Source organism: Pyrus communis, chromosome 1, assembly GCF_041283825.1.
Source record: "Pyrus communis isolate YQ-2024b chromosome 1, ASM4128382v1, whole genome shotgun sequence".
NCBI classification, from domain to species: domain Eukaryota; kingdom Viridiplantae; phylum Streptophyta; class Magnoliopsida; order Rosales; family Rosaceae; genus Pyrus; species Pyrus communis.
In genome coordinates, this window is record NC_142565.1 from 6,268,578 (window position 1) to 6,287,883 (window position 19,306).

General features: G+C 35.3%; 2 protein-coding genes across 3 annotated transcripts; one reads left to right on the forward strand and one right to left on the reverse strand.

Moving 5' to 3' along the window:
• Nucleotides 1-4,695: 4,695 nt before the first annotated feature.
• LOC137719669 (triosephosphate isomerase, cytosolic) lies at nt 4,696-8,002 on the reverse strand. 2 transcript variants are annotated; one of them, XM_088694795.1, is made up of 10 exons: nt 7,843-8,002; nt 7,541-7,616; nt 7,276-7,399; nt 6,710-6,794; nt 6,491-6,623; nt 6,267-6,361; nt 5,833-5,911; nt 5,146-5,228; nt 4,921-5,013; nt 4,696-4,870 (listed from the first exon to the last, which is right to left on the reverse strand). In XM_088694795.1, the coding sequence occupies exons 1-9, from the start codon at nt 7,879-7,881 to the stop codon at nt 4,963-4,965; spliced, it is 765 nt and encodes a 254-aa protein (XP_088550921.1). In that variant the 5' UTR covers nt 7,882-8,002; the 3' UTR covers nt 4,696-4,870; nt 4,921-4,962. The 2 variants fall into 2 exon arrangements, with proteins under 2 accessions (XP_088550921.1, XP_068314810.2); XM_068458709.2 differs by having other exon boundaries at nt 4,696-5,013.
• Nucleotides 8,003-11,935: 3,933 nt separating this feature from the next.
• LOC137721521 (DNA replication complex GINS protein PSF2) lies at nt 11,936-14,485 on the forward strand. The gene is made up of 8 exons (XM_068460615.2): nt 11,936-12,118; nt 12,228-12,302; nt 12,376-12,490; nt 13,113-13,212; nt 13,293-13,323; nt 13,402-13,497; nt 13,789-13,941; nt 14,134-14,485. Exons 1-8 carry the CDS (start codon nt 12,071-12,073, stop codon nt 14,152-14,154), a joined length of 639 nt encoding a protein of 212 aa, XP_068316716.2. The 5' UTR covers nt 11,936-12,070; the 3' UTR covers nt 14,155-14,485.
• The last annotated feature ends 4,821 nt before the right edge of the window (nt 14,486-19,306 follow it).

Genomic DNA, 19,306 nt, shown 5'->3' on the forward strand with positions numbered 1-19,306 from the left:
AAACTTCTCTAGTTTTACTGTAATTCGGGAACAAATATGAATGGCTTTTTATGTACGAAGAGTAGTTACTTTTGCCTTAAAATGTTAGAATATGATTCTCTCTCCTCTTATTATCATTCACTTTTCTCCCCTTCTCTCACACTTTTGTCTTTTTCTCTATATAAAAAATTTGTAGCTTAATTGAAATCGATTAAATAAAAAAAGGGGAAGAAAAGACTTGGATAAGTGTTATTGGTACTTCAAAAATCTCATTCTACACTCTTCACAAGTGTATTTTTCTTTCCAAATATAAAAAAATTGGAATATAAAATAAACTATTTGGAATGCCAATAACAATCCTCAATACTAGAGAGGGACTAGAAAGGAAGGGAATGAAATTCCTAACCGTTTTGTAGCTGCGGCTCATTAATCATCATAACACGATAAATGAGTGATAAATAATACAATGCTTTAGTGGCTTCTCTGATCAGCCAATGCGTCACAGCGGCCCCCCTTTGGAATAGAAATTGGTCTTTGTAACGATCTCGAGAATTTTGTAATCGTTTATTGTATATTGTGCGGTAAAAAATTATTGTAATTTTTTATTTAAAATTGAATATAAATAATACCTGACAAAAACCGATCGCATGATGTACAATGAACGGACGTGAATGAAGGATTTCCTGAATCCTTACAAAGAAGATTTAGAGAGGATTCTCATTCTAGAAATTGTATCTTAATTGTTGGTAGGCTTCTTTTGTGAAATTTTTCAATATGCTCGAAGTCTTCGTATATAAGTGAAGAAAAAAAACATTTCTTTTCAAATGTTTTTCTACTTGTATAATGACATGGTGCACATCATGACTTATATATATGTATTATGAGCATACTAAAAAACCTCTCCTTCTATTGGCACCCAAACTCTTAAAAAATTTTAAAAACAAAATCTACATTTTTTTTTTTAGCAAACGATATTATCTACGCTAAGAGGTAGGGGTGGATTTAGCCTTACAATGGGTTAGTAATAATATGGTTCAAATTCACTTTTGACGAAAATTGAACCTAAGACCTCTCACTTACAAGTGAAGATGAATACTACTAAATCGTAGTACTAAGTGGTAAATCTACCCTTTTTATATAAAAGAAAATGCATGAAAATGACTAGAAACTAAAATATTGTTTGAATTTAATTGGTGTACAAGTTAAAGAGGAAATGATGAACGATCATAAAAGTCCCCATTTCGTACGGACAGAATAAGTGGGTAGAAAATAGAAAAATTAGAAATGGACAGTCAAATATTCGTTTTGATTTGTCTATGGGGTCCACTCCAAAATATTAGGCTGTCGTAAAATTTAATAAATCAAAATATTCAGCCAGATCAGATTATTTTGTAAAAAAACTATAAACAATGTCAAGAACAACAACGAAACATTATCTCACTAAATAGGGTGCTTTGTATAATTCTAGAACGATTATGATCGGTTTTGCGCCAAGTTTTCCGCTAACTGCAACTGCAAGTATTCCATGTTTTTTCATAAAGTCTTTTTCCAAGTTTTCCGCTAATTGCAACTGCCAATACTCCATCTCTTATCAGAAAGTCTTTTTCCAAATATTTTTAGGCATTCTTCTACTATTTATCTCGAGTCTCTAAAAATAAATAACTTGATTCTTCCATGACAGTAAAAAAAAAAATATATATATATATATATATATTATATTACAGAAAATTTAACATTTTCGAAACAAATATTCGATTGATGAAGAATTTGAGCCAAATAAAGAAAAAAAAAGTAGTTGAGGCCGTTACATTTAGTGTGAAATGGATGAATTTTTACGTAGAAAAAAAGGCCAAGAAAATGAGTCATTGTTTGACTTTTTCTTCAGCCTTAGCTTAAAGTTTTGACTTTTCAAAGGGTGCAAGAGATATGTTAAATATTGCGATTTAATTTTAAAAGATATAATTGTGATTAGATATTGATTAAAGTCTGTATGTTTGGTAATCCTTCACCTCATGCCAATATTTAATTTTAATTAATCTTGTGCTCAGCTAACTCCCCTAATCAAATTTCTGATCTAAAATATTATATGGAAAAATAAATATTATTAAAGGACAGGCCATAGGCACGAAAAATAGGGGTCACATTTAGAACATGAGCAACGACAGCATTTCACGAGAGAAATGGCTCTGGGCGACTGTCATGCTTCTTCGGATAGAGTAAGTACAAGTCAACGACGTCAACTACCTCATCGATTCATTGTAAGCCGAAAATTCTTACATACAATCGAAGATACGTTAAGCTTAGTTCTTTGATGCGTAGTTTGATCTTATAATACAATATCAAAGATACGTTAGGCTTAGTTTCCCAATGCATAGTTTGGTCCCATAATGTACGTAATTCGATGATATAGCCAAGATCACTTGTATTAACGGCTCACGATCGCATTTTGAATGTAAACGACTGAGCTTAACATTCATTTTTTGTTTCATTGTAATCACAACATCCATGCATGCATTGTATGAATAATATCTTTGTAAGATATTGGATCTTGTGAAAGCTCATTAAAAAAGTCACAAATGTTTCAGTGCCATATCCGCCGGTTAGTCAATATAAACATGAATCCCTAATAGAAAGTGGTCCTTTAGACTCACAAGATAAAGATCGGCCTAACTAAAGCAATTCGAGGATCTGATTTCAACATGAAAGGAAAATATTTGGCTCCTCAAAGTGGAATGAGTGATTCTTATTTTTGATAGTTACATCAATCAGACTCTTGGAATACGTATCTTTGAATACAACCGAGAATCTTGTCTTTCTAATAAATTTTAGGCTCAGCTATCACGCATAAGTTGTTCTAAAAATCTCCGTTTAACACCGCTTAAGCCGCGTCTAGGCGCTAGGTGGCTGGCCACCGCCTCAATTAATGCCTAGGCATTTGAAAATTAAGAAAGGATGCCTAGACCTGTTGAGGCGCCCGCCTAGATCGCCTAAGCACCTGCCTAACCCACCCAGACCCACCTAGGCACTTGCCTAGGTTGCAACTCACATAGACAAAAAATAGATAAATTTCATTTTGCATATTATTTTTTTCAATAAATTGTAAAAGACTTGTTGAATGCTTAAATGAACACACATTATATGTTTGTTCTCCATATTTTCATTATGTTCCAATATTTCGTAATATATATGTCATTCTATCTTGTCGTTTATATATATTTTAAGTATAAACAAACATTTATTTACACGAAATATAAACAAATTTACTTAAATCCGTCTAGACGCTAGGCTCCAGCCCGCCGCCCCACAAGCGCTTAACGTCTTTTAAAACTTGCGGTATAACTCAATGCAACAATGGCAGGGGATCATTTTGAGCTTTGATTTATACCTATATGCATTAACAACTTATAATCACGAATACGAGTGTAGTCTAGCATTCATGTTCATTTCATTGTAATTACAACATTCATGCATTGTATGAGTAATATCTTTGGAAGATATGGGAAGTTGTGAATGCTCATTACAAAAGTCACAGCAAGTGGCAGGGAAGAGGAAATGTTTCAGTGTCGTATGCGCCATAAGTCAACTCCAAAATCTGTGTATGTGTATTCGGGGGCACCACACGAATAAAATCCTCTCATAGAAAGTGGTCCTTTGGGACTCGCAAGATAAAAAAGACTAGCAATTTCAAGGATTTGACTGCAAATAAGAAGCATAAAGAGGATAGGATCACTAAAATCTAAAACGATTCGAGGACGTCACTCTTACATAGACAAAACATGAGACAAAATTACTTGGCTCCCTTTAGTGGAAGCACTCGCTCTCTTACCTACTCGCAAATTACAATATCAAACGTGAGTTATTTCTATCCACGTGTAAAACTGTGATCGAACACAAGCCTATCAGTAATCCCACATGACAATAGGCAGCCTTGAACACGAGCCAATCAGTAATTACACATTTTAACCAGAGCCGTCAGATTCCGTTAGGTTAAATGATTTACCTTCATTTAGGTGTGTAACTTATAGATGCAGCCTGACCTCATGGGCCATCAGCATGAAATCATAAAACTCCTTTTCGGGGAGAACAAAAGGTGGCTCCACTCCGTGAAGCCCATTCCACATTGTTTTCGTTAGTGCCCATTAGAGATTTATGACTGGTTTGGTATTTCTGTGCTTTGAAAAAAAACTGTTTCTGCCGTGTGCTGTGAGAATAAGCAGTTATGAAATAAAGCAGCAGAGTGTTTGGTAAACTTTTTTGTAAAAGTGCTTTTGAAAAAAAAAAAAAACAGTATTATAGTGTTTGGTAAACTTTTATGTAAAACAGATGTGAAAAAAAACCGGTTTTTCAAAGCTGAATTTTACAACTTGTTTTTGGCTTTTTTTCATCCAAAACTGTGAAAAAAAGCTGAATCTGAATATTTACCAAACACAAAAACAGCTTCCAACTTTTTTTTATAACAGCTTTTTTCAAAATCACCTCAGTACCAATCCAGCCCTTAAAGCTGTGCTGCTTTGTTAGTTGGCTAGAAAAGAAGCACAGTTTTGAGAAAAATAATTTCCGCACACGTATTTTTTCTACTACTGTTTGTTTGCTGTGCATGGGACAGAAAGAACGTGCAGAAATCACTTTGACTGTGCGAGCACAGCGCTGCCACAAATCACTCAAGCTACAATAATTTCGATTTTCTTTGATCAAATAAACTGGAAAGTTAGGATCTTGAGAGCGAAAAAACTTGAATTAAAAGCATTAACAGTTGAGAATATTTATTAATACAGGAAAAAACCCATATCTAGGTGCTGATTCTGCTGAACAAAAAAGAGCATAATTATTTCCTCAAACGAGTATCTGTAAAATTGTACGGAAAAGATTCGCTACCTCCCAGACAAGAGATCTAACAGTCACACTACTCTAATCAGGTCCAACTCTTCCTAGACAAGAGACCAAACAGTCACACTACTCTCATCAGGTCCAACTCTTCAGTCTTTAGGCACTCTTCTTCACCTCCGCTGACTTGATGATGTCGATGAACTCAGGCTGGAGACAAAAAGCACAACAGAATCACAAATGTAAGATCACAAATGTCTAAAAACTTGGTGATAAGAAAGCTTTTATTTTACTAACGAAACATAGCACGTGCATTTAGTATGCATTGCGAATGAACATTACCTTTAGAGAAGCTCCACCAACCAAAAATCCGTCAATATCAGGCTGACCAGCCAGCTCTTTGCTGTTTGCACCATTCACAGACCCTGAAAAAATTATACGATTCAGCCAAGTGTTGTGAAGGGGAACAGAGAAAGATAAGTGGACTCCTTATCTTTCCCATATATACAAAGGAGAATGCGTGCGTTTTAGTCAACAGAAAGCCATGATAACTGAGTGAACTCCTTAAATCAAACACAAAGACATAATGAATTCTTCGCAAGAGAACAAATATGTTTACAACTCAAAATGACTTTGGCACATGATAGCTTCCATCCATACAACAGATGAATCCTACCCTCTAACCCTTTCGAATTTCAATCTTTCACCCGAGTCAGTCATAGTAAACTATGTTTTAATAAGCATCCATTTTTGTATATAAGCAGAATGGAGACTTAAAAAGTCCATGCTCTAGGGTAAAGAAACATGTATACAAATTGTCGTAAGCTGCATTATTGGGAGAGTCATACAACTTTTCAAAAAGTCACCGACTCTTTTATTAGTTCTATAGATATTATTCATCTTGGAGGGGGGAAAAGCTCATCAGTCAACAGAAATATATTTTAGTTGATTCAGAGTTGCAAGTGAGAAAAGGATGGAATGTCCAAGCAGATAAACAACAAAATGATGCAGTAGAGGTGTGAAACATACCTCCATAAATAATGCGCGTTGATGCAGCAACTTCAGAACTGACGTTTGCTTGAAGCCATTTCCTCAATTCAAAATGCACCTGTTGTACGGAGAAATATTTGTGTGAAACACAGACAGGGTGCAATATGTATATACATACACAAATGCATACATATAACATATGCATAATATCAGTATATGACCCAGGAAATCCCAACCACAAAAGTGGGTTGGTGACGGTTTAGAAATATTTGCTCATTCAAGCACCGTTTAATTCAGTTTTATCAGACCTTAAAGACAAAGAAGGCTACACAATCTCCTTGAATTGTGCCCATTTTAAATTTTTTACCAATAACATTTTTTCCCTTGCTCTAACATACACAAACAACATCGAGTTCAAACTGAAGTTAATATACAAAACCACATCCAGATAATCAGATAAAGGCACCACTTACTTCCTGAGCCTGAGCTGGAGATGCAACTTTCCCAGTTCCAATGGCCCACACGGGCTCATACGCCAAAACGATATTGGTCCAATCTTTCACTTTCTCTGCAATAGAAAGCATCATTTGGATGAGTAAACAAAGAAAATTAAGGAGACTCACAAGTCACAACAAAACAAATATTCTTCGAACTAACAGTAGGCCAATAAAATGGAGTTCTGATATGCATTATGTACCTGCAATTGCCTTGGTTTGTGCGGCAACAACCTCCACGGTTGTGCCAGCTTCTCGCTGCTCAAGGGTCTCACCGACACAAGCTATCACCTTCAAACCTTGAGAAAGTGCGTATGCAACCTTATCCGCAACAAACTGAACGAAGTGTGTGATATATGAGAAACTATTACGCAGTCGTTATTGATAAATTGATTAACAATACAGGGGAAGGGGAAGCATACCTCATTGGATTCACCCAAAATCAGTCTTCTTTCCGAATGACCAAGAATGACCCATGGAACCTCAAGATTGACTAGCATCTCAGCACTGAATATACACAACAAATCTTTTAAATTTACTTAATCAGAGTAAAATGCGAACTGAAAAATAAAAATTCAATAGACAGGACATGTATGATGCACATTCAATATATTTATGCTTATATGCCTATAGCTCATTGAATTTGTCACTACTAATTCATCCCTCATCATCTAAAATATTTCCAGAAAGTCGAAAGTTGAAACTAAGTGATAAGGGTTTTGTAAACAAACGATCTTCACAGATTGATGCTTCGTTCTAATGTATTCAATTTTTTTTTTACATCAGAACAGATGCCTCTTACTCCGATATTTCCTTATCAGCAATATAATTACATCTCTAATAAAAGTATCAATTTCTAGGCACATCATCAAATCATTAAAAATACACAAAAATCAGCAATATACATTCTCAATTTCTACAATTCACCGAGTTAAATCCAGATGTCAACACTACGAATTGAAAGCTAGTAAATCATAGATATACACACCTAACTTCACCAGTGAAGGCACCACCCTTCTTGACCCAGCAGTTCTGTGCAGCGACATGGAATTCGGGCCTCAATGAACCCTTCACCACCGGAAGAAACACATACGGTGGGCTAACCACAACCTCTGCAATCAGAAAAAGCCACAGAACAAATTAACGGTTTGATAACTCACACAGATCAGTAAATCTCATCAGTTGATTGAAGCAGAAAAAGCCAAATAAATCAGATTGAAAGCGGAAGTAAATAATCGGAGCAATCAACTCACCCACAACATCTTGCGATGGAACTTGTCCCTCATTGAGTATTTTCACGATCTTCTTCACCTCATCGAAGGTTCCGTTCTACACACAGATTCAGAATCAGCTCAGATTTAACTAAATCGCCACTCGGTTCGATCGAAATCAGAGCACAAAACAAATCGGAATCGAAAAAACAAGGATCTGTTTGGTTGCTGAGAAAGTATCGGAATCTGATTATTTTCCGTCAATTTCTTTGATTTTCTCAGCAACCAAACAGATTGAAAGACAAAAAAAAAACGCATAGGAGATAACGAATCGGAGAACTCACGCATTTCCAGTTGCCGCCGACGAAGAACTTCCTGCCCATATTTTCTGGATATTATCGAAATCGGCACAACAGAGGGTGTAAACTGTGTTTTAGCCTTTCGGGTTTTTGGGGTCTGATTTAACTGCGGCTTTCCTTGTTGCCCAAGGGCATGGCATCTGTGGATTCCATTTGCTTGGGCCCACATTATCGGGCGGAATTACGTTTTTGGTCTAGGAATTTGGAATATGCTTGGGCGCATCATTTGGATTATGAGTAATGGATGAGGGGTAGGTTCGTCTATTAATGTGGTCTTAAGGGCCCGCTGGTTTTCTTTCCCGTGTGTCACGGGACGTGGGTGGTTGTTAGCGGATTAGGTGGAGCCTTGGTGAGCTGAGTCCATGGATTTTTGTATCCACATTTGTATATGGGTACGGGGTTTTGGTATCCACATTTGTATATGGGTACGGCCCACACAGGTCCACGCGGACCACACCACAATCTTGAGGGAGTAGAATTCTCTCTTCTATTATTCTTATCTCCTTTCCGCTCTTCTTCTATAACTTTACTTTTTGTTTTATTGGCTTTTATTAAAAATTAATATAAGATATTGACGTAATTTAATCGTAATCGTTTAAGTATGAGAAGAAAAAAGGAGAGAGATATTAGAAAGAGAGAGAATCTTTGAGTGTCAATACATGAAACAGTGGGGATCTCAAATTAAAAAATGGTGGGACCATGTGATAATTTTTTAATTTGAGCCAAAGGACTAAGACCTGGTTTGGTACTGAGGTGATTCTGAAAAAAGATGCTATCAAAAAAAGCTGGGAGCTGTTTTTGTGTTTGGTAAACACTCAGCTTCAGCTTTTTTTTTCATAGTTTTGGATGAAAAAAAGCCAAAAACAAGAAGCTGCAAAACCTAGCTTTGAAAAACCGGCTTTTTTTCACATCTGTTTTACATAAAAGTTTACCAAACACTCTAATACTGCCTTTTTTTTTTTTCAAAAGCACTTTTACAAAAAAGTTTACCAAACACTCTGCTGCTTTATTTCACAGTTGCTTATTCTCACAGCACAGCAGAAACAGCTTTTTTTCAAAGCACAACAATACCAAACCAGCCCTAAGGAGGTTTGGCTTTCGACTTAAGACTTTCTCCATCAAAAGTATAAATTTAAAAGTATTAACATCTAACTGAAGTTCCACTTGAAGTGAGCTGCTCAAACTAAATTCAATGTCACAGATGTTGGTTTAACCACAAGTCTAAATGTTTCGCCATAATTCAAACCAAGTTCTTGGTTAAATCTTTGGCAACTAATCTTGTCGTATGCCTTGCTATAGAACCGTCTGAATTCTCTTATTTTTTAAAATCCATTTGCAATCCACTAAGTTTTTCTAAGGAGGTAAAAGAACCAAACGCCAAGTGCCAAATGCCATGTACGCATGTAGTTACACCTAACACTCAAGGCATGCTGTTATATGCATGCGTGGTGCTTTTATATTCCTGTCTTTAAAAATAAATAATAATAATTATTATTTAATTAAACATTCTCTAACAAGTCACGCCTAATGTATTTTTTAAAGAATAAAGTCATGCTTTAGCCACTCAATACTACGATCTAGTGGTATTTCTCTTTATTTGTAAGTGAGAAGTCTTAATTTCGAATTTCGTGCATAGCGAATTCGATACCTAATTAAGTTGTCTATTGTGTGATTTAACTGAACTCTTTATTTTCTTAATGTAAAATATATTGTTGTAGTAAAAAATAGAGTCATGCTTTAACGTTGTTTATATAAGTATTGCTGCGGCGTGCGTGCAGATGTTTGGTTTGTTGGTTTTTGTAGTGCATCTCTGACGTTGCTTCTTGTCGCATGCCACCTTCTCGTTTTGTCAAGGGGTAAAAGCACCAACCTAGTTGGAGCTTATATTCACTTGTACTTGTGTAAACTTATAAAGTTGTGTGTTGGATGATGTAACTTTGTTATGAGTTTCGAGGAAGTACTTTAAACGTAATAAGAAATTTGAAAATAAGATACATGTTTAATTGTTTCGTCAATCTATTAAGTATGACTGAATTTGGTTATGCATATTAGTTTTAGTGCCAGATGTCATGAGTATATAGGGTCCTATGCCAAAGACATAGGCTTCGAGCGTGTGAGAATGGTATAAGCACCAAGTTTGACGGTCTAGGTCATGTGTTTGAAACTTTAGAGTTTTGGTTTCTTGTAGTCTCATATCTTTGGTGAAATGTCTTAAGATAGGAGTTGAAGTACGCCGTGTTGAAATAAAATTTTAAAATTAGGCGTATTTGAGTGAAACCCTTTAAACCCTTTCTCTGTTGTCGAACTTGGTGCTGCCTATATTGAGATTTTAAACTCTTTAGGAAATTGTTCAAGAAATTCACCCGATACCATCTCTATTTCCGAAATAATCAAATTTTATACGGGATTTGGGCCTCCACACCTCTCCTTGACCAGAAGGATTTGGGCCTACCTCTTCTAAATCCAAAATTTTGAGTTAGGCCTGATTTGAAGTGATTTGGGCCTGCCAAATCTGCTAATTTTATATTAATATTTTTTAAATTTAATTTTTTCAGATTTTGTTTCATTCTAAGGGGAGTGTATTCAATTGATAATTTGATATATTTTAATAGATTTTCATGGACTTTAAGAGAGTTTAATTGATCTGTATTGATTCCATGAAATTTTTTTATTCAATTCCCTCGAAATCTTAAAGAGAAAGGTGAAATTTGTGAATGCTTAAAGATGGTGTATTCAATTGAGATTTTGAAGGATTTTAATTCTTTTAATGAATTTAGAGGTATTCAATTAGGATTTTAAGTAATTCTCTGAAATTCAATGGGTATTCAATTATGATTTTAAAATAGTTTATTAAAATCATTAGAAATCTGAGTGTATTCAATTAAGATTTTAAAGAAGTTTATAACATTTTAGATGTATTCAATTAGAATTTGATTTTAAATAATTTGAAAAAGTTGAGGAAATAGAGATAATTGAAGAGATTTCGTAGTGTATTTTAAGTATCCAGAAATCGCACCTCTCCCCATAAGATTGCAATAGAATTGAACCAAAACTTTACACGGAATCTCTACAAATCAATTAACCTCTTTAAAAGATTTATAAATCTATTAAAATATCTTAAATTTCCATTTGAATACACTCTAGTAAATTGCACTAAGAAATCTCTCCATTTCCATCAAATTCCTCAACTTTTTAAAATTCTTTAAAATAAATTCATAATTGAATACACCTGAAATGTTATTAAACTTCTTTGAAATCATAATTGAATACACTTGAATTCCTAAGTATTTTAATAAACTATCTTAAAATTGAAATCATAATTGAATACACTTGAATTCCTAAGTATTTTAATAAACTATCTTAAAATCTTGTTTGAATATATGTTGAATTTCAAAAACTCACTTAAAATCCTGATTAAATACCTCTAGACTCATTAAAAAAATTAAAATCTTTCAAATTCTCAATTGTATACACCCTCCTAAGCGATATTTTACACTAGGGAAAGATATATAGTTTAAATCCAGAACTTAGTACTACGGTCTGGTGATATTCCTCTTCGCTTAAAAGTGAAATGTCTTAGGTTTGAATCTCGTGGATGGTGAATTCAATGCCAAATTAGGCTGCCCATTGTGTAGCTTAACTGAACTCCTCCGCTCAATGTACTCAAAAAAAACAAAAAAAAAAAAAATGTAGAACCTAGTGTGTTGAAGATAAAAAGTCTAATCACGTAATCCACCTCTTTCAAATTTATTATTAAACTTTGTAACAAAATACAATAAATAAAAGAAATTAACGGTTTATCACTTTATCATCAGCAACATACAAGGAATTAGCTTAAACAATTATTTTCAAAGTCCAAATTTAAAAATGCCTAGTTTTCAATATATTTAATTTATAAAACCTCTTACTTACAAATAAAGAAAAATATTATTAAATTATAGTATTAAGTAATAATATTTTGATATCTAAATACTTTAATTATTTTTCAATTTTTTTAGAAGAAAACAAAATTTAAATATTCTCCTGAAAAAAAAAATTTCCCGCCACCAAAGTTAGGGTTTATAAATCCCCAATTGTGCACCGCCATTTATGATACAAGCGTCGGCGCCATTCCATTCTGCATCCCCAAATATCCGACCCCAATTGACTTAATTAGAGCTCAATTTGCTACGCTATCACTCTCAATTCTTCATCGGACTCGATTATTCAAGGGATGGCAGGCCAAACCGATCCCAGCCTGTCTATCTTTTCCGGCGAAGAGGTTCAGCTCTCTACCACCGCGTGTTCATCTGTTTTATAAGCTTAATGTGGTTGTTTTGTTTTAATTTCGACCATTTCTGTGAATTTAATTATAATTTTTGAAATCGCAGGTCGAGTTTATGGCCGAAGACGAAATGGTGGAGATCGTTCCCAATATGCGAATGGATCCTCTCAACATGCTTTGTGTAAGTTATTCACTTTTTACATGTTATTGTATGATAGACTGAGCTGGTTTAACTTTTAACTATGGATTTACAGGGAGATTTTGGTCCATTCTACCCGCAAATGGCAACCCAAGTACCGTTGTGGCTGGCGATTGCTATGAAGAAGAGAGGAAAATGCACAATTCGGCCCCCAGAGTGGATGTCTATCGGTGAGTCCTGCTTCTTTCGTGTTAGTTTGATTTCTGGTTCTGTGTTTGCAACACGATATCTAAGAATGTCGAAGAAATGTGCTTGAAAGGATTGATTTGTTTGAATATCCAGTAAAGTTTTATGCTTTGATTACGAATGTATTTGGGTGGTTACCATGCTGCCTTCGTCATTGCAAATAGTTCAAAATTTGTGTGGCTTCTTTTGGCTGCCGTTGTGGGGTATTTTTGTTGGAATTGCTTGTGAGCCTTAGCATCAGCAGCTAATATGTTAGAGTTTTTTGGTTTATTGTTGAAGGAAAAATAAATGACATCAAGAGATGATCAAGGCTAGACGTAAGTTAGATTGACATGAGAATTTTTGAATTTAGTATATGAATAGACGTAAGTTATAGTCTCGGTCTTGGAGCCTCAAGTCTTAAGGTTGATCGGATTGAGTTATGATGTAATGGAATGTTGAAATATACGTATTTAACCGGAACCTTTTCATTTGTTGAATTTGGTAGTACTTAGTACTTAACATGGAATTGGAACTCAAACGCATTTCCATTATTTTGAACTCTCTAGTCATATGCTGTAAGTAATCTAACGCATTCCATTTCTTTGACTTACGTTTTGGGAATAGAAAACTTGACTCGGATTTTGGAAGCAGAGCGCGATTCTCAGGCAGCATTTCAAGTTCTACCTTTCCATTATGTTGAAATCTCTAGCCTTCTTTTTGAATAGTAAGTTGTGAAACATTGTACATATTCTATATTTCGTTGTAAAACTATGTTGATGGCATCTGAAACTTTTTTTATGATAGTGCACCTGACGACATTCCTGACATATATATGGTGAGTTCAGGACTCTTTCAACCTTTATTTAACTATCAATCATATTTGCAATGATCTCACTGTAGTTATTTCTAATAGGTGAGGTCTCTTATTAACGACATAAGGGACGTAAGGTTTCATAAGGTTGAGACTAGCTTAGAATCATTCGAGGAGGCTCACTCTTCTGCAGTGATGGTATGTGCATTTATCTATGGTGCAATTGGATGAACCGGTTGGAACAATTTTGAATGCCTTGTTATATAATATGGAACTCTTTTCTGATGTCATTTAATATGGAATTCATAATGGTGGTATTATATCCATGGGAACATATCATATATATTGTATCTGAACAGCATGTATTATCAATGAGTGTGTGAGTGTGTGGGCCACTGAGAGAAAGAGCATTGAGTAGTTCTACTATGTGTTTACTTTGTTTTTCCCTTTTAATTGGTGCTCTTGAGCAGATTTGATTTGTACTTGCAGGTCAAGGATCTATCTGCCATGGAAGTGAATTTAGTTCGCCCATTTGTTGGGAGAGCCTTACAGGCATTTTATAGGCATGGCAGTCCAGAGCTGGTTCCAAATCCAGATGGAATGTCTGCCAGACGGCCACAAGCAACTGATAACATACCAAGAGTAAGTGCCTATGCGATCCATACTCTTTTCTTTTCTTTGTTTAGTAGAATTGAGAAGGTGAAGCGATTGATTGTGTTATTTGTTGGGAGGGACAATTTGTTTCATCAACTCTGACTGGCTGTTTTTGATTTATTTATCTGAGACACACAGTTTATAAAAAAAAGGTTTATTAACCCTATTCTGTTTTTTCAGCGCCCTCTGCGGAGACGGTAATAGCTTTCATAGAGGTAACATGTACCTTTCAATTCAGCCAGAACCACTAATTTCAGCATGCTCGCAAGGAAAGTACTTCTTTCCCCGAAAACCATTCATGGTAATAACCCTGTAGTTAAATAATGTTTTCTGTTGAACCATCACAGAGTAATGTTATTTTGTCCTTACAGTTATCAGACGTTGCTCTAATGCAGATGAGAAAGATAACCTGAAATTTCATTACTCGTAGAATAATCTATGTCTGACAATTACTGATGTCTGTTTGTGACTGCAAAAATGTTGTAGACATTGGTGCATGTTCCTTGATCTTTCTTGATAATTTTGTCTAGTTTATCCTGGTACCTAGGCTCTAGCTTTTTGAAGCGCTATGTTTATGAAATATTGGCCTGTGATTGATTGATTGATTGCTTGGTGTTCGATTCATAAACCACCAGTGTCTCTTTAGTGCCTTCCTCCTTTTTCTAGTTCATTGGTGTTTGATAACTAAACAGCACTGTTGGAAGCTTTTAACCACTTTGTCTATGAGTCTATCTCAACGAAGTTCTTACCAACGCATAAACATTAACTGGGCGATTGTAACTTATGATGCAAGCTTATTGTTGTTGAAAATATAGTCATCTTTCAAGCTTCCTGGAACTTGGATTTCGACGTATTTGTCCAGTGCTCGTATGAATACATGTAGTTATATTCCTAATCCCCCCCCCCCCCCCCCCTCTCTCTCTCTCTCTCTCTCTCTTGTGGTACTCATGCATTGAGAAACATATAAGAACAGAATTTAGCTTTCTGCTTAAACTATTGGATTAAGACTCTGCCTGTTTTGTATTGTTGATGCTTTTCTTCTGTATGCAGATAGATTGGAATAAGTTTTATTTAGCATATAGGTTGCTTTCTCATGCACTTTGAAGTTTGAAGAGAATCACTTCTCCAAAATCTCTTTCTTTTGAAATATCTTTAGGACTTAGGACAGAACAATTTGCTGCATCAATTATTTTCTAAAATTGTTCTGAAATATGATTAGCTGTAATGATTGTGGTGGCACTCAAATAAACAAGAACTGAACAGCCAGAATAAAAAGAAAATTGCAAATAATTGTGTCTGCTACTTTTTTCAAAATTAATTATTTGCCTTGATGTTTATCTTCATTTCCAGAATCATCAAAGGGAATCTTGTTTTCAAAAAGGACTGGATTGACATATTCCTGAGTGGTCCAAGTAGTAGATAGGGCCATAACATGCCTCATGTTCCCTCTGATCCCCCTCTAAATTAAAGGGGTAATTTATAATGGTGTATGTTTGCCATTTGCATTTTTAGGGATGGTTCGGTATGAGATTCTAAACCGAAAATTTTAGGGACAGAAATTTGAAGACCAATCCCAAACTAAAATTTCGGTATTCCCAATTTTCGGAATTTTTGAAATATTTTCGGTATTTCGGGATGGTTTGGTATTCCCAAATTTCATACAAATTGAAATAGCAATCATTCATACCAAGTTAAATTAACATGTAACCCAAATAAAACAAGTAACAAAACCCAAAAGCAAAAAATAAGTTACAAACCTAATATGTTTGAATACTAACAATACAATTTTTTGATTTCGTATTGAAGAAATAGACACATTTGTGGGATGTTCGTACGGGCAAATGTGGCAATAAATGGTTATGGTTACTACTTGTAGACCACACCAATTATATTGCTAATAGTAGTTAGCAACTGTTCAAATGATATATATATATATATATATATAAAACTTATTTTTGGTTCGGTATGGGATTATCGAAAAATTGAGTAGACAATACTAAATTCTGTACCGAAATTTCAGGATCAGTTTGGTATTTCATCTCGAAAATTTTGGGAATTTTGGTTTGGAACTTTTATGCTTATGTGCAAAAGTGTTTTCCAAATAAGCATTTCTCAACGGATCCATTTGGATATATGCCTAGTTGTTGTAGAAGCTTAGCTTCTTTTTTTTTTAATAATTTGTTGACCCTAAAAATTACGAAACCTACATGGCACGCAGACCGAGTAACTAATGAGCTAACTACATCATTCGATTGGTGCGGGGCGTGCCAACTTGTCGACTGAGCCTGGCCAAGGAGTACAATTTGTTGATGTTGTGTTGAGCGCGTTGCTGACTTCTTGATCTTGCAATTGCGGCCGAGGAAGGAACAAGTCTCGGCTTTTGGATTCTCGAGCCTGAAGACAAGGCTGCTAGTTCTGCGAAGTTCACGAATCGTCGGCGCCGGATTCGGTCACAGTGATTATATTCGTGAGAGTATAAGCACGTCGAATCGACACCAGACTATATGAACACAAGTACTCAAAGGAGATGTATGTTTTGATGGTAAATGTGGTTCGGCCGTTAGAATGCTGAACTCTGAAACTCACTTGTGAGTATCCAATCATAAAATCACTCGGCGTTTAATGTGCCGAATGTTGTAACTCGTAACACCTTACTTCGCTGAGAAGGCTAATAAGATGACTTCTGCCAATAAGGATTCGGAAACCCTTCTCAACCGAGACTTGGATAGGTAACCAGTCGGCCTCGACGCAGTGCTGTTTATCCAAACTGAAGGTGCTCCTCGGTCGGCTGATTTTACGGCAACAGTGTTGTTTATCCAAACTGAAGATGTTCGCTGGTTGCCTTCACAATGCTGTTTATCCAAACTGAAGATGTGTCGGTGGAAAAAGAAAATAAAAAATCTCAAAGTGTTTGAGAGGTTTGCACAAGGCAATTTGTGTGTTGAATTGGAGGTGGTCTTCTCAGCGTTCAAAGCCCTGTATTTATAGAATTCGTAGTGCTCCGTTGCCGAAATAGATTTTCCCAGTTCCACTCTAACTCTTCTACAACCGGATATTGTGATGAAAACCCTTTGATAATATCACTTCGCATTAGTCAAAGTGTCAATGCCGTGCTCCAATTTGTATTATTATCTTAACATATTAATTGGAAAGATAATTAATTGGAAAGACAATTCACTTCTCAAAACAATCACCTTACTTTTCTCAAGAATCCGTATCCCCCACATGTTGCAAATGCCTATCCAATTTGCAATTCGAAGTCATCCCATCTGCAAGTTACCCATGCATACATGAAGACCACGTATCCCACTTTTGATCAAATTGTATTGCCACCTTATCACCAACACGTGTAAAATCTTTTCCCATTGTTCCACGTGGCTTTGTACGCGAGTCCATTCAACCATAGACCCCATGCATCCGACTAGACACCAAGTTGACATCCATCACCTAACCTAACCTATTCACCATTATCTTCGGCTTGCAGATCCATGTAAGGCCACGTGAAGTGTCCAAGAATCTGTATAATTTATTTTGTATAAGAAAATTAAGATAATTTATTAAAGGATAATTATTATGATTAAGAACCATAATATTATCTCTTAACAATAGCAAATTATCCTAACTTTCTTATCCGACGATTAAGAACCATGCTTACTCAACGGCCTCGATCGCTTGGGCCCATGATGTAAAATCGGGTCCAAACATAATTATTCCAAGGTTTTATTTTTTTGTGAATTATTGGATTCCAATTTCGCCATCATTAGCTTATCCGAAAGGGAAATTTGATATTTCAGATCGATAGGTGAGTGTTTAAATTTTGTTTGGTTCCAGAAGCCGTTGCATATGCGCCACCATGGCTTCCAGCCTGGCCAATGTCCAATTTGTTGGTGTTTCTCATTCGACGGAAAATACTGCTTTATTTCTGTTTCGGTGTTCCCCTCTCGATTTCTCTTCTCATGAGAGACGTGAGGAGAGAGATAGAGAGGGGAGCACAATAAAACGGATATGACGAATTCCTCCAGCATGATCACGAAGCTGTTAACTGTTCGGTCTGTTTTGCAGAACCCGGTTAAGCGGTAGGTTTTATCACTTGGGCTGCGAGTTTAGTTCGTTGTTAGAAATGTGAATATATTGAACAATTGATGCTGAAGAAAACGTGTGGACTGCTTTGTTGTTGTTTTTAATTTTATTGTGAGATGGCGACTTTTTATTTCGGTTGAAGTTGAAGTCTAAGATGGGTGACTGGGAATTAAGTATTTGAAACAAATACAAGTTTGGTACGTGGTTGACCCTTTTTTTCTTTTTTTATAGGAAAATTAACGAAAAGTTTAAATTTTTTTTTACTTTTAATGCAAAGTCATTTTTAAAGGTATAGTGAATAGTACCAGAAAAATGTATAAATATGGTTTTTTGTTAAAAATGAACAGTACTGAGAGTGTTATGTTAAACCTCCTTTTTTTAATTTCACATTTGGTTTTGCAACCAAACAAAAGGGGAATATAAACATTTTCTTTGATCACATTTTGTATCATATATCAAATTGTTCTTTTCACAATTTGGATCTTAGCAAGTAAATTGTGAGTTAGAAATGATCTTCTTGCGCTATTTTTTCTTATTTTTGCACATTTTTGTATATTTTTATTCATCAATTTTCGTTTGAGGTTATTTAATATAAATAAACAGATCTAAGTAATGAGAGGAAATATATGGGTTGAAATCATATTTTGGTTTATAATAATTTGGTTGATCATCATATCTTAATATTAATCATTGTTCTATGTTTTTAAGAAATTGATGACTATTCCTAAACTTGAATAACAATTGTCATTCATGAGGTTTGAATTTGTAACATTTTGTCAATATAGTTGGGTGGTATTAATCAAATAGTCATCGACAGACAGACTTGAACTTAGTCAAGTTAGTTAAAACATATCGCTTATTTTCTCTGCATTCAAATTTAAATATTTCTTTCTCGTAATTTAAATAAATTTTGCTTAAATTACCGTTTCGATTAAGGGGATTTAACAAAGAAAAAGTTGAGAGTATGGCTACTAGCGCGTGATCCACGTGAATGTAAATGAAAGTGGGGCTGGATCTGGGACCAAAACTGACCGACCATCCAATGTGAAAAGGAAAAGCGTGAGTTGGGTTCGGTCGGGTTGCATACTTACCTCCCAATTGTCCTCATCACCTTTCAACCTACTTCATAAGATTACGGGCGAGAAATTGAAAGATACTGCCTCGCAGCCGCGTATGGTCCCCACAGTGGCGCGGCTGCTCTTATTACTGTCAAAATCATTTTGTTTTTGTGTTTCACTTTTCCAAACTTATATTCTAAATCACCTTAACGTAC